Source organism: Chanodichthys erythropterus, chromosome 10 (genome assembly GCF_024489055.1).
Source record: "Chanodichthys erythropterus isolate Z2021 chromosome 10, ASM2448905v1, whole genome shotgun sequence".
NCBI classification, from domain to species: domain Eukaryota; kingdom Metazoa; phylum Chordata; class Actinopteri; order Cypriniformes; family Xenocyprididae; genus Chanodichthys; species Chanodichthys erythropterus.
The window spans coordinates 6,755,751-6,772,536 of NC_090230.1; the positions used below are offsets into that span (position 1 = coordinate 6,755,751).

Genomic DNA, 16,786 nt, shown 5'->3' on the forward strand with positions numbered 1-16,786 from the left:
ACACTGATGGAGGAACTGACCAAGACTGATAGAGCCATTTATTCGCATATGGTGTCTGCAATGTTTTAGAGCAATCTATTCACCTAATTTTTCAAAGTGCAGTAAAAGGTAGTAAAACTATCTGCGCTACAAACCAATGTTTTTATGATTATGATAATAAATTACAATATAACAAAAACCAGTATGTAATATACCTTGCACATTCAAATTACTCTTGTGTTAAAAATAAGGTGAATATTAATAAGCCTAATTTAATAGAAAGAAATGTTTGCGTTACAACTGAAGAAGCAATTTTATATCACAGTATTTAGCCCACAGTTAAACTTGATTGTGTTGTATCAAAGATGTAAGTGACGAAAGTAATGACAGACTACAGCAGGTTTATTAGGCTGCTGTGACTTCAAGACCTAATGAACGGATCCAATATAATGTTACACGTTTTCTTTTTCAACTGTTTACGTTCACTTAAGACATAACCAACTGTGTTACGAGAATATTTTGACATAATTGTGTGCGTTTATATGTTCAAGTGCAAGAAGATGCGAAAGAGCAATTCAGTATTCGTGCACTATAGTGTTGTCACAATACCAAATTTTGACTTCGATACGATACCCAACTTAAATATCACGATACCGATACTTAAACGATACTATGGCAAAAACCTAAAACAGCAGGAAAAGTAAATAAATAACATATGACAGATGTACCAGTGTGCAGGCTGATAATTGTGGATTTGAGCTTTATTGCCATGAGTTAGATTTAATTATTATATTTTTTTTTATTATTTTCATGCTCAATAAAATTGTAAATTATTTGCTGTTACGCTTTTTTGCTTATATATATATATATATATTTAGGTGTTTTTGACAGTAAGATGATTGTTGAGATTATATTACTGTAAATAATTAGAGCAATGTTATTAAAGCATAAATTGGTTTAAAATAACTGTATATACCCTTCACATATTTATATATTTTTTAAATTAATTTTATTTTTGCAACCAGATATCACTTATTAAACTTAGACTCAATAATACACCTCTTTGCGGAGTTCTGCTTGCTCGAGTAAAATAAATAAAAATTTAATGTTTGAGAGCATAAACATAATGCTGGTATCACACTAACCTGTCGCTCTTTAAATTCTTTGTTCAAATCGGGATGTTTGACGGCAAGATGCTTTTGACTCCCTTATTTTGTAACATCTTTTGCAGTGGTGTCCGTGGGCTTGTCCTGACTGTCGGCAATGTAAGTAAAATAATGCCATATTTTGCTTCGTGCATCTGCTTTATCAACAATTTGTGGACGGTCTGCAAGAGCACCTGTATATGCAACCATACCGTTTTGTCACCATAAAAGCCGTTGCGCAGTTGAGAGGAATAAACACGCACTCAATGTGCCTTAGAAGCAGTGCGCTGCACGCACACTGCCCCCTGCTGTCGCACATTACGAAATACAGCTGGCACTCAAAGTACCGGTACTAATAAAATGAAGAACCGAACTGTTTTTAAAAGCAGGGTATCGCGATACCTTTCTAGTACCGGTATATCGTGCAACAATAGTGCACTATATGAGAGGCAGCTTTTTGTGTGCGCACTCTGGATTTGCCCAGCACAGAAAACAGCACAAGTACCGAATTGAGTTCTCTTTCATGTCTTCAAGCACTTTAATGGTTTAAAACCACATTAAAATGCACATACAGGAATCAATAAGGGGATTTTACAACAAGTATCTGATTCCAGAATTGTAATTACCAACCATACTCAGCGCTGTCGTTCTTAACACTGGACCTAAAGATAAAAAAGGTTGCATCTTTTGACATCGCACCAGTGTTGGCAGTGTTCACACTTATTTAATATAGGATGCATTTGGTTGAGTTTATTAATCCGCTAGGAAAGCGCTTCAGTTTACTGGTGTTCATTCACTCTTCAGCGTCAGCTCAAATGGCAATGCCTGACATTATTGACTATGATTTGGTTATTTGAGACAGCCATATTCCTTTTAGATGTTGATTTTTCAAAAACATTGATGATATTATTAATAATCCAGCAGTGTTATTTTTTCCCATCATATTTTTTTTGTCTCGTCATAGCTTCAAAAACGTGCAGAAATGTCTGGAATTATCGTGCACACGATTTACTATTTCGTTCCCTCGATTTACTAAATTGTGCGCACGACTTACTAATCTGTTCCCTCAATTTACTAAATCGTGCACACAATTTACTAAAATGTGCACATGTTTGCGCATGATTTATAAATCGAGGGAACAAAATAGCAAATCGTGCGCACAATTTAGCCTACTATTTTTTTCCTGCATGTCATGTCCGGGGCTCCGTAAGAAATTACTTTTGTTATGTCGAGATCACAAGAAAATTAAGTCATCATAACGAGAAACAACTTTTGTTATGTCAAGATCACGAGAAAATATTAAGTCGTGATAATGAGAAAACAACTTCTGTTACATTAAGATCAGAAGAAAATTAAGTTGTGATCACAAGAAAACGAGAGAAAAATAATAATAATCAATGGCCTCTTAGGGCTTCCGTATAAATGTGTTCTGATTGGCTGTGAATGGACTGGCTAGGACTAGTTATTCCAACAGCATTTATTATATACCATGTGCCTGGGAAACTGGATTGGATAGTGCAATTCTTTGATTGTGTTAGCACATCCTATCCCAAAGGGACTGGTGGCCTCTGACTCTACTGACTGCAAAATATATGTTGAACTCAGTCAGACAAGCTAAAAAAAGCCATATGAACTCAATATGAACTGTAGTGTGTTGCGATGTAGATGCGATGTGCTGGAAGCAGAATTAAAAACCATATCTGCTAGCTACCGGAATTCGTGTAGATGTGAATGAGGAACCCACTAACCCCCAGCACAAGGGAAGAATGGTGTGCAGTAGGAAAATGATGCATGCACTACGCTATTGTTGAAACTTAATGGCACATTAGCATGTTTCAGGTAAAGAAGACACAAAAACAGTCATAGCACAGCTCCATTAGCATGAGGACAGCTGGAAATTGGGTCAAAGTAATTGCCCATTTGTGGAAACACGAGAAGGGGAAAGGGACAAAGTTGGTAGGAAAAAAAAATATATATTTTTAAAGATTTTAAAAATGTAGGAAAAAATGTGAGGTAGGACAGGAAACATAAACCCGGCAAAGAAATGATGGCACATATGTGACAAGAGTCTTCAAGAAGAGTATTCAAGAAAAAAAAAACAGAGCACAGTCTAAATAAAGATGAAACGTACTCTGCTCGTTCATAATTTAAGGTAATTTGATGGCTTAGTGGCTGACATTGCTTTTCTGTAGGTTTTATTTCTTGTTGCTAAGCCTGTTAAACTCAGCCGCCCACTGTCTGTTCACTGATCATTGAGCATATTGTTTACAAATATGAGCTTTGTCAATCTGACAAGCTCTAAACTGATTGGTCTATATGTCTTTCTTTAGTTTTGTCATTCTATATATGCATCCATCCTTTTTTCATTCTATATATCTATCTGTCATGTTGATCTATCTATATTTTGTCCTTCTACAGTATCCATCCATCTATCCATTAACTTGGCACTATTAATTTAACTATTAAATTAAACTGACTATTAAAGGGTTAGTTCACCCAATAATGAAAATTCTGTCATTAATTACTCACCCTCATGTCGTTCCACACCCATAAGACCTTCGTTCATCTTCGGAACACAAATCAAGATATTTTTGATGAAATCGGAGAGGGTTTTTTTTATCCACCATAGATAACATAACATTAAAGTTGAAACACTGTAGTCACGTTGACTATTTTAACAATGTCTTTACTACTTTTCTGGACCTTGAATGTGGTAATTATGTTGTTTTCTATGGAGGATAAAAAAAAACTTCTCAGATTTCATCAAAAATATCTTCATTCAACTAACCCTTTAAATGAACACTATCTGTCTATCACCTATTAATTAACTTATCTTTCCCTTAACAAACGAATATATTCTGACACTCCATATAGTGAACTGTCTTTTTGCATTATTTGTGCTTGGTAATGATTATTGTTAAGTGAGCCGCTAAAAATCCATTTGGCCCCAAAGAGGAAATGGAAATGCAGTTTTATGTCACCACTAAAGGCTGTTTGACTCCAGCCTCCAGCCATGTGACACACACACACACACAGGCCAGACAGACACACAAATACACATGTCAGCCATAGTGAACATGCCATACACAGTCACCATTAACAAAGTCATTGAGGGCTAATCAATAGGCAGTGAGGCCTTTCAGAAGACAAAAGTGTTTAGTTCTAACAGCTGACTTAAGCCTTCTATTTTGGGCTTAGTGAAAAGGGCAGCCTGGCAATTTTTAGTAGAGAAAAAAAAAATAAATCTGTGGACTAGCACTTTCAGAATGTTCTAGTGAGACTGATATGGTCGGGAGAACAGGTTTGGAGTAGTTTTTATAGCACTTTCCTACCTGTGAGATAATATACTGATGGTTAAAGTAAAAAAATAAAATAATAATATAAAAATATTATACTGCTGATATCTCTAGAAATGATACATGAGACACAATCCATTACAAATAAGTAGTAAAATATCCAAATCCCTCATGCTAATCTACATTTGCTCTATAACACAAGGTCGGCTTACATGTGATTCACCACCTCGGCAGTGACTTGCTTACTAAACCATGCTAATTTCTGACTGTGACAACAGGGTTGTTATGGCAATGCTGGAATCCCTGTGCCAGAGTTCCGCAGGCCGGCTTCTGTTTCACAACGGTTGCCATAACATCAACGGAACTCTCAGACAGAATCCCACAATGCCTAGGGCCCTTCTGTCGGCCTTGTCTACAAGAGCAATAACGCACATCCTTATGAGGAAGAGATACTTTCAATCACAAACACAAAAGCTGTGCTTGGTTCTGAAAAAAAATAAAGTTTAAAGGACAAAAAAATGAGAATATCAACATGCCACAACAGTTCACAAGAAAAGTATTTCAAGAAGAAAAAAACAGAGCACAGACTAAATGAACATGTATCCCTTGTTCATAATTTAAGGTAAACTGATTGGTCTATATGTCTTTCTTTAGTTTCGTCATTCTATATATATATATATATATGCATCCATCCTTTTTTCATTCTATATATATATTTGTCATGTTGATTATCTATATTTTGTCCTTCTACAGTATCTATCTATCTAGCTATCTATCTATCTATCCTTTTCTTAATTCTTTTTATTCATTCACCATTTGTTTTTATATATATCTGTCATTTTGTCATTCTAATGTATTTATACATCTAGATGTAGTTTTTATCTATCTATCTATCTATCTATCTATCTATCTATCTATCTATCTATCTATCTATCTATCTATCTATCTATCTATCTATCTATCTATCTACCTACCTACCTACCTACCTACCTACCTATCTATCTATCTATCTATCTATTCATCCATCCATTATCCATTTTTGACCTATCCATTCACCCAGCCAGCATTTTATTATTCTATATCTATCTGTCATTTTATCATTCTATATACACATATTATATATAAACACATATTCAACGTCCTTGAAAACATCCCATAATGACACTCTGCATTAAAGTCTGGATTCTTTGCACTGCTAAAACATGCACCATAAAAAAATTCTGGGAAGATAACAGAAAATTTTAGGCCTTTGCTTCCCTGGGGATGAGTGATGATCAAAGGGCGAGTAAATAAACCTTCATAAATGCATCACTGTGGGCGCTGATACAAAACTAAAGCCACTAACTCACAGCATCAGTCCAGTTCGTTCACAAAATATCGCAATCTTGTAGCACATCTCACTGATTAGCACTAGCACTTGCGCAAGCTGTTGACAGAAAGAATCAATCTTTGAGAGAGACTGTTTGAGTAGAGGGAAGTGTGTGAAGAAAAGGTGCCTGGAATTTGCTTCAAATCAGGGGAATATTGAAGAGAGGTAAATGTTTGATTTGAGAGCTAGTGAGTGACTGAAAGAGAGCTAATCAAGTTTGTTCAGCTAGCAAAATCAGGGATCTTATTGCAAGAGCTCCAGAATGTTTTACTAATGACCTGCCGGCTGCTCAGTCAGGTTCATTCAGGAGTGTCGGGTTCGGCCGGAGGAAAAGGTAAATAGGAGGATTCCGACGCGCCACTTTCACGGCGATTATGTCGCTACTGACATAAGACCTGGGATTTCGACGAGAGGACGTGTTTTGAAGGAGTATCTAACTGAGGATTTGCTGAATGCGTCTTGGGTGTTAGAAAACCGTGGTAAACCCATTTGCTGCAAGAGCGTCTCAGGTATCAATCCGTGTGTTCAACAATGCATCTGTGTTCAGCACCTTGGACAGCGCCTCCCCTAAAACCACTTGCTCTGTTGCTTCCTTATCAGATCTTCTAATTAATTCAGAGCACTTAGTGGTAATGATTTAAATGCAATTAAAACATGCTCTAACCTCAGTAGGAGGATGTAGCCGAGATATTATCTATAATTTTACAATAACTATAAATCCTAATTGTTCCATACACTACATTGTAGACAAAATACAGAGTGATATATTCTTATATAATAGCATGCAGGTTAAAGACAAAATTAATAAAATTTTGCCGCTTTACACTAAAACAACTTTTCTTTTCCAGTGACATCATCAAGGCTGCTTATTTTTTAGTCCCTCCCCTACAAAAACCTGTCTCTAGTAGTATCGCCCACTTTTTTACGATCCAATCAATTCCTTATTAATGAAATTAAGCTCAACCTACATGTCTTATCACTGTCTGGTTTCACTCTTCATAAATAATTGGTATAATAGGTTGGTATAATATTATAAACTACTGTTCAAAAGTTTGGGGCTCAGTAAGAATTTTTTAGTAACACTTTATTTTGATAGTCCATTTTACACATCCCTCTAACTTTGAATAACTTTGAAACTACATGTCAGTTACCGATCATTATGGTATTAGTAAACTGTCTGCTTAATATCTGCTAGCACATTATTTTTATGGTCCCCAACAGACATTCTACTGACTATAAATAATCCTCTACTAATATTCTGATGAGAGTTAGTTGACATGCGGTTGCAAAGTTACTAATAGTTTTATATTTATTATAATTGTGTAGAACTAGAAAATAATGAGGAGACACTAATAAAAAGCAAAAACATTAATCATATCCACAGAAACCCATTAGACCTAAGCAAGCTACACTAAGGCCACAGGCTGACCATAAGACTTCATTAAGAATGAAGCTTTTAAATGCCCGATCGAAGACAAAATAAGAGTAACGATCAGGAGCTGACAGATTTTTATATAATTGACATTCATTGCCTCAAGCAAACATTCAGCAGGAGTGCATGTAGAGGAAGTTCACAAACAAAAGCGTGCGTGAGTTTGTGTGGGGCTCGGGATGACAGGTCTAGCGTGCCAATTCCACTCCCCCAGCAAGATTCCCTTCCCAAATGTTCATGTCTGCTTGCATTGCAGCAGTGACATTTGTGAATGAACATGTGAACAAACCCCCTCTGGTTAAGGATGGCTGTAAACAGTTTGGTGGAGGTATCAAGTGTTGACATCTCCTGTGTTTTGTGCCTTGTTATTCCCTTCTCTGTCTGCATCTTTCTCCCTGTGTTCCACTCTTGCTAATATTCAGCACAATCATACATTCTGGAGATGCATAAGGGGTGAAAATGTTCCAGCATTACATAAGAGATCTATGATATTTATCAACATAACAGCAAAAATAGTTTAGATCTTGCAATCACGGCACTGAGACTGTGTTCTCCCAAATTATTTATCAGTAATTTGTGTAACTTGCCTAAACAAAAATTGGTAAGCAAATTATACTTATGAATGCTCAAAGGAACCTAGTTTTGTTTTGCTATTTTATAAGTTAGTGTGTTTTAGCATGTTGCTATGCTAGCCACCTAACACCTGCTAACCCTCAAGTATTGATATTCTGGTCTCATTTACTTTTATGTAAGTCTGTGTTGTGTTACTAGCCTAAACAAAACCAAAAATTGGTAAGCAAATTCATACTAATAATCTCTCACATAAGTTGATTTGGAGCTAATTTAATTTGATAGATTACAAGTTAGCATGTTTTAACATGTTGTTGATATTTGTTTGCTAGCCACCTAACACTCACTAACCCCAAAGTATTGATATTCTTGTCTCAGTTACAGGTATGTGATTGTATTGCCAATTCTGTTGTCTTGTCAGGTGAAAATTATAAGTCTGGACACTTAGAAAAAATAATAGCACACCTCAACAAGCTGCATAATTTGAGGTATCAGCCTTAGCAAACGTAGCTAATAACTAACTGCAGTCTGAAATGTGACGGACTCGCAAACAAACAGACTTTCCACCGACTACATATTCAATAAAAGTTCTCACAATGCCACCAGAACACCTCCATCAACACTTCAGAAGTCCTGAGCACTCTTTTCCTGTCATAGGCTCAAAACTGCATTTAATGATCTACTGAACAACAATGGCCACCCGTCTCTTTGACAGCCCACAATCACATCCTTCTATAATATTCTAATTGAGCGCAGCCTCTTCATTAAGCAAAGATGAATATTCAATGGCGAATATCCAAAGTGTCCCCGGACTCAGTGTGAGGCTGGGCCTCTATAGCCATCCATTCAATACAGATTAAATTAAGGGACATAATAGTTCCCCCATCTGCCTGTTAACTCCTTCCTTTAAGCAGGGTTACAGATGATAAACAAATCTCAAAAGGGACTAGAAGAGTGCTATTAGCACTATCACGTCTATCAGCACATGCTAAGTGCTCATGTTTTAAACTTTTAACTTCCGAATTTACCGAAATTTCGAACTCTGATATTAGATAACTATACAGCAGGATGTTAATTAATTAGCCTGGTCGATGTTGGTATTCACTTTTAATAGAGCACTCAGTAATTTTCCCTCATTTAAGAAGTTTTACATAAACAACTCAGTAGTATTTTTGAGGAAAAAAAAAAATATATATATATATATATATATATATATATATATATATATATATATATATATATATATATATATATTCAAAATCATATACACCATGATGGAGTGTTGTCACGATACCAAAATTTTGACTTCGATACGATACCTAACTTAAATATCACGATAAGTAAATAAATAACATATGACAGAACTTCTTTCTTCACCAGTGTGCAGGCTGATAATTCTGGATTTGATCTTCATTGCCATGAAGTTGTTAGAGTTAATATATTTTTTAATGTTTATTTTTTCATGCTCAATAAAATTGTAAATTATTTGCTGTTTGCTTTTTTATATATATGCAGGTGTTTTTGACAGTAAGATTATTGTAAAAATTAGATTACTGTAAATACTTAATAGTCAAGTCAAGTCAAGTCACCTTTATTTATATAGCGCTTTTTACAATGCAGATTGTGTCAAAGCAGCTTTACATTGATAACTGGTACATAATTTGGCTGCACAACTAATAGCAATGTTATTAAAGCATAAATTGGTTTAAAATAACGGTATATACCCTTCACATATTTATGTATTTTTAAATTAATTTTATTTTTGCAACCAGATGTCACTTATTAAACTTAGACTAAATAATACACCTCTTTTCGGTGGTCTGCTTGCACGAGTAAAATAAATAAAAAACACTCAATGTTTGAGAGCATAAACATAATACTGATATCACATTCACTAACCTGTCGCTCTTTAAATTCTTTGTACAAATTCTTTGATGTTTGTCGGCAAGATGCTTTTGACTCCCTTCGCTTGCGTTATTTTGTCTTTCATGTTATCTTTTGCAGACGGGCTTTGTGGTGTCCGTGGGCTTGATCTGACTGTCGGCAATGTAAGCAAAATAATACCATATTTCGCTTCATGCATCTGCTTTCTCAACAATTTGTGGACGGTCTGCAAGAGCACCTGTATTTGCAACCATACCTCTCGTTCCGTCGTCATAAAAGCCGTTGCGCAGTTGACAGGAATAAACACGCACTCGATGTGAAGCAGCACGCTGCACGCACACTGCCCCCTGCTGTCGCACATTAGGAAATACAGCTGGCACTCAAAGTACTGGTACTAATAAAATGTAGAATCGGACAGTTTTTAAAAGCAGGGTATCGCGTTACCTTTCTAGTACCGGCATATTGTGCAACACTACCATGATGATGACAACAGTTTAATATGTATCCCAAAAAGCGGTTTCGTTTAAGAAGGAGTGGGTCGCCTCATGGGGCAGCCATGTTGAAATCACATGACCATCTTGGTAAACTTTGCTAACATAATAAATTAATCATGTACGACTGCAAATATTGCATTTATGCAATCAGTAACTGTAAACGTTTGTGAGATTCTACATCCACACCACTAGGTGTCAGTATGAGATCAAAATGACCACCAGCACAGTTGGTGTAACACAACCAAAAAAATGACTAAGTGCACCTTTAAGCAAAAAACATTTAGCAAACGATTAACCAGCAACGTCAATTATCTTTTATGTTGATAATCGTGCAAAACAAATGCTAGCACAGCCATTTTTCTTTACACATTCGCTGCATCTGAAATCACATACTCTAAAGTAGGTTTGTATTTTGTACTTTGTGAGCGCAAAAAAACTCTATATAGTATGATTGTGTAGTGAATGTAATCCGGATCTACTACATTTGCCATGTTGTCATTGTCATGTGACGTACCAGCGTCAGTTATGTCACTTCATTGCCATTCACAAATCCTCTCCCATGGCCTCATGGGATGGTAAATTGTCCATTCTATATGTGCACTTCAGAATCTCACCGGAAGTAGAAGGTCATTTGGGTACTTTTTGTCTAATGTGATTTTGAACATACTTTTGTTGTTACATACTGTTTTTCACCTGTATATAATGGAGAAGTATGGATTTCATACGCAACCATTATATTCAAAACATTGAAAAATTATGAGATAAATATCTTAGTAGAAATATACAAGATTCCTGCCATTCGCGAATACCCCAAGGATATAACATTACACAATGCCAGATCAAAATGGGATGTAATTGTGCACATCAGTAAATAATACATCACCTCTAGGCATTATGAGGAAATGTGGCTTTTTAACCATAAAATTGGGCAGTCTGGCCCTCTTACAGAAGATTTCCATCTTATTATCTCCATTATATCAACAATGTCGCCTATGACTTATGTAGAGGAAGCAGTGCTGAATAGTGTAGTTACTAAAATGAGGCCGTACTTTAGCAGCCATAATCAAAATAAGAGGTGGAATTTGTAATATATGGTGGTAACAATCATCTCAAATATGATAATTTCCTTTACAACCTCAAAATGTTCCGTTTCAACACTAATATCACCTGTTCTAGTTCCCAAAAGTCAATGGCAGTGTGTTAAATGATTTTGTTAATGTAAAATACCTTCAAAAATAAGCAGAATTAATATTGAACCACTATTGATTCAACATGTTTTCTACAGTAAAAGTAAAGATAGGGAGAAAAATAGCCTTCATTGATGTGAACTGTGTGGTGCATTAGCAGGCTGTTGAGGTTAGCATCACATTCAACATGGCCATTGCATCACAAAGACCCATTCACACAGAGCCAGCATGAATAGCTGTTTTTCAATGGCATGCCAGAATCTCGGGGGGGGTCGGCCTTTTGGAGAACATCCATGAGTTTCCACCTTCTTCTAAAACTCCTATCCTTTTGACAGATCTGCTTTCTAGATGACAAATAGCTGGTCTGTTTCTATAGGTTTATAATTCTGTAGCACTTAAAATATAATCGTTAAGACTAAAGCAGATGTCAGATGACAGCTCTGACAAATGGGCCGGATCTGAGGTTGTAAGACTCCCTGAGGAGAAATTTTAAAGTTCAAACTTTCTCGTATTTACTTCAACTGCAAACAAGATGCAGCTTCAAAGAAGAAGAATAAATGACTCTAAAATGGCTCTCTGAACACATCCTCATCATATCACATCATATATGTGTGATTCTTCAATTAGGGGCACTTTTGACCAACTAAAAAGCTTGTATATTGTAACTTCTTCAAACCTGATCAACCAGACGTGTATTTTGGTATATTGTGTGGTGATAGTACTGTTATTTTACTATTATTTACATACTATTAAAGTAGTAATTGAAGTTTAGTAATCGTAGTACTTCAACTTAATCTTATTTTATTTCAGTTAATTGCCAAGACAACATTTCTAGTTTTTGTTTAAGTTTTTAAAGTTTTTAAACTAATATTTTTTATTTTATTTCAGCTGTATTTTAATTAAAGAAAACTATCACTGTGGTGATTTTGATATTGTGTGTGATGATGGTACTGAAATTTTTTATTTTTTGGAGGAAAAGTTGTATGCCTTGGGGTACGTTTACACTACATAACGATGTAGTAAAAACAAAAAAGGTTTTCCTTTGCGTTTTTCATCTACAGACGACAACACTGTCAAAACAATTCCTGTTCACACAGATCCATGAAAACGACTAAAAGCGCTGTATTATTCATGCCAGGCCAGTAGTTGGCGATGTTACTTTGTAAAGAAACGCAACGTGCCTATAGCCTGAACGTCGTGATATCACCATTTTCACAAATTCATGCTTTTATAGTTTACACAGAGACGATAACGGTATCATTTTAAAAAACTTGCACTTTGCAACCTGTTTTTTAATAGTTTGCGTCGTTTTCGGGCCCACAAAATGCTGTTATCATGCAAATAAACAGCCAAAACACATAAAAAGTTTTCCTTTAGTTGAAAACGGTGTCTTGTAAACATGCTCTTGGCTTTTGCTAATACAACAAGCTAGTTACTGGTCAATTAACTTTAAATGCAAAGGGAAAAAAAGGGGGGAAAAAAACATTTTTTCAGACAAATATTCAGTCTTATCTAATATTTAAGCAATAACTGTTACCACTAACTGATTTGACATATATTTAATAAGTGTAAAACTATAAAAAGGCATGCAGATTAAGTGTATGTCCTCTTAATGTTAATTTTTAATTATAAAATTTTAAATTACATTTCAATAATCAAATACAAGTAAAACACAACTGTTCACTTAAATGCTTGACATATATTTATGTTATACAAATTGTACAAGTATAACAATTAAACATTCAAATTCTAAGGAAAAGGTGCAAAGCAGAATTGTCCTGATTTAAACATTTTTAGCCAATTTATTGTTTGCACACTCCTAAAAATGAAGAAAAAACAAAAACAACAACAGTCAATTAAAAAGTTTAAAGCTATTGGAATTCATTCTTTAAATAGTTTTTTTTTCCTTAAAAAAAGTATTTTTTTCTTTCTATAAAATCATCCTAGAAGACAGAAAAGTAGCCACAATTAAAGAATCACTAAAATTAGTAATTAAAGTTTGAGGCGACTAAAAAGGCTTGTTAAAAATAAGTTTAATTTACTCAAATCACTAACACCACAACAAAACAGCCAGCAAATATCATCTAGCAAAGATATACTAGTGAAGGCTGCCATTTTGTATTGTGACTCGAGCACAGGAAGTGAACCCACAGAACTAAGTGTACACAACAATGCATCTTATTAATCTGCATTTATCCGACCGATGTGACAGCTAGATTGTACATGACCAATCATACACCCGCCCTTAATGCTGTTCTCTCTGAAAATGGTGACTCATCAGACCCTTATGAGACTAATCATTCAAGTTCCCTATTTACTGCAGCAATGTTACCCCCTGTATGATTCACACAAGGCTTTTTCATTCTTTTGAAGGTATTCTAATGACCCCTACATTTGAATGTGCCTCTGTTTGTACATGAAGCTTGACTGATTCTGTCAGGCACAGTAGGGGAGGTGCAAACTGTACTGGCATTTCACGCATTGACGTGAAGCTTTCGGGTAAACCATTGCAACCTGCTGATGGTGCATTTCTACAATGAAGACACTGTCCATTTATTTTGGAAGCTTATATTCTCTGAGATGATGATTAAGGTGATGTGAATGATAAGTGTTAGACCTAAATGTTAGATGTTTTTCCACCATATGCACCTGTTGGAAACGCACCGCTCTTATCGCCCCCTGTCGGTCGAGTATGCTCAACAGCAGCAGTGTGTACTACTGTATAACATCACTTTAGTATTCAACAGTCGTGCAGACAAATTTACATGGTGAATTCAATACAATCCATAGCAATAGTGAAAGTAGCCTATTTAATACATAAAACGGGTTACGAATTTCTCATAAAACATTCAACATGGCATAGGTTTTTAATACATTTTATATGGCATCTAGTTTCATATGACAGCATCAGATATCCTTGCCTTCTCAAATCTTTAAATGATTTGTATGCCACATAAAACATACTTGAAATCAGTTGCAGGACTAATAGTTTAATGTGTATATGTACATCTAAAATGATAAATAAATATATTTTTCAACTCACCCACTCCGATTTTCTCGTCCTCGGTCGGTGTCCACATGATCCCGGTAAAATAACCAAGATATCAAAAGAGTTTCGGTTAAATGTCATGTACGATGACACATTAAAGTTCAAGCAGACGGTCAGACGTGTTTATCTCACAGCAGTATGTTTCATAAAACAAACGACATATTTCACACATCAGCTCAGGTTTCCCATCCGTTCGCCTGGATCTCCCGTTATGGATGCGACGGCAGCAACATCTGAGGATGGAGACGATCATTTATTTATTTCATTGACTCGGTTAGTCGTGATTTAACACTGGAATCCGACAAAACAGCGCTAGGACAAACTAACCTTGAGCGTTTCTCGAGTCGCGTGCGCGCGTGGTGTTCTTCTACGCGTAATCGATACAATTTTCCGTGATTTTACGGTGTGAACGGGAGACTCTTCAGCGCCGGTGCTGCGCCATCTTCATCTCTCCGTCCGTCCGCCGTCACATGACGCAGATTGTCGCTCTTTAACGGGACACGCGCTTTACAGTAGCAGTTAAAGCTCGACTGAGCGCGAGCTGGATTATTGACTCACGTTTGAGCTTTTAGGATGGTCAATACTTTAAAACACTTAACTGACACTTCACATTAGTTTTCACGCGACAGTGTAAATCCCAGAAATTTACCATGGTATAGTCTTTCAACTAAAATAATACACTTAGGCTATAGTCTTCTCTAAAATTACAATAAATTAATATGCGATTTCTCAACAGTAACTATGATACCTTTCACAATCTTTACGTGGTTTGGTTTCGTTTATTAATTAATTTATTTAACGTTATATGTTTGTTTGTTTTTACCAGAGAATGACTCACAGCAGCAGAATGTCTTGTTGGAGAGCTGAACGGTTATTTTCAAACATAGTTTCAAAACTGATTCAAACTGCTTTTTATAACCGACGTCACAACCAAATATTGAACGGGAGTTCGGGTGACGTGTGCTGTACTATTAACGGAAGAAGTACCACAGAAATGGTAATAATACTAATATTAAAACTATCGTGTTAAACTCTTTTGTTATGGAAAATGTCACGAATTAGGGATGTTGTGCTGGCCTGGCAGCGAGAGACACACCTGTTAGGCTTTTGGGCGTTGAGGGAAAAACTGAATTGGACAAGACCAGAGATTTGACCTCATATCTGAGAGGATTAAAGCAGCGGGAGTGACCTAAAATAGTTTGAAATAGAAATTAAATCCCTAAAGACGCAATACAATGTCTTTATACTATATCGTTACATGGGTTCGCGGGGAGAAGGCGATCGACTTCCTGTTCACTGAAGGCCTATTTGTAAGTTTGAACCCGTTTGAACGCATCCAAATCTTTAGTCACGGTGGGATTTTTATGTAAATTATTGTTTCATTACCCTGCTGGGAAAAAAGGCTAAAACAACCTAAACTGGTTGGCTGGTCTTAGCCTACTTAGCCTCAGCCTGACCATCTAAAGATGTGGCCAAAACCCCTCTAAAACCAACCTGCAAATCCGGCAGTGACCAGGATGGGAGACCAGCCAACCAGCTTAGACTAGTTTTATCTGGTTTTAGACCTATGATTAATGCCATGTCTAAATGTGGGTTAACCAGCCATCAGCCAAACATGTTATAGTTCTTAATGTATTATCTTGGCATAATTATGTTGTCATGAAGGCCATATTGTCTTTTTGCAACAGCAACTGTGCCAGGCAAGTTTTTGCACCACTCATTTACCATAACAAATTCATTACTTGTTGATGTATAAAAGGTGCCAGACTGTATAAAAACTGCTCAAGACAGCAGTTATATACTAATCTTTTGCTTTACATATTTTTGTCGTTTTTCTTCATTTCTCTGTACAGATTTGGATCCAGGAGATTCAAACACAGCTACTATCCTGCAGAAAGAAAACAATGATGATACTGCAGAGGAATATTATCATGACAAGAGCAGGTGAAGGGGGGAATCAGGCGGGGGTGGGAGTCGCTCTCACTGCCCTTCCCATCTCATTTACCCAAGCATTCATTTAGAAATGACAGAGTCCATTAGTGTGTGTGTGTGTGTGTGTGTTTAGATGGCACATTCTCTTTTATAAGTTTTTCACATAAATGTGCATCTGAACATCAGGAAAAAAAAGACAGAATAATAAAATGTGTGGTATTTTTACAATAATAATAAAATAAAAAATGTAAATATGTATTAATTATAATTGCAATTAATCATAAATATTAATAATAAATTATTAATACCTAACTTAAATCATAAACTGCATTCAAAAAAGCACAACTCAGATACCCTGATGTTCCACAAGCCACTTAAAATCAGTTGTTTTTTTCCGAGCCACTGGTGCATAAACTCAATTTCATTGTTTATTTTTAGATGTAAAGGTG

At 35.9% G+C, this 16,786-nt stretch overlaps 1 protein-coding gene across 10 annotated transcripts in view; it reads right to left on the reverse strand.

Annotated features, from left to right (window-relative positions):
* Positions 1-15,358, reverse strand: part of dock3 (dedicator of cytokinesis 3) — a 276,148-nt gene extending 260,790 nt beyond the window's left edge. For 8 of the 10 annotated variants that reach the window (XR_010896060.1, XM_067395903.1, XM_067395900.1 and 5 more), the window contains exon 1: positions 14,400-15,069. Coding sequence is in view for 9 of the 10 variants with exons in the window: in XM_067395903.1 (XP_067252004.1) it covers positions 14,400-14,436 (37 nt within the window). In the remaining variant the exon portion in view is untranslated. Of the gene's footprint in view, positions 1-14,399; positions 15,070-15,228 lie in introns of those variants that run through there. The other 2 variants (XM_067395896.1, XM_067395895.1) reach the window with 2 other exon arrangements.
* Between the last annotated feature and the right edge of the window lie 1,428 nt (positions 15,359-16,786).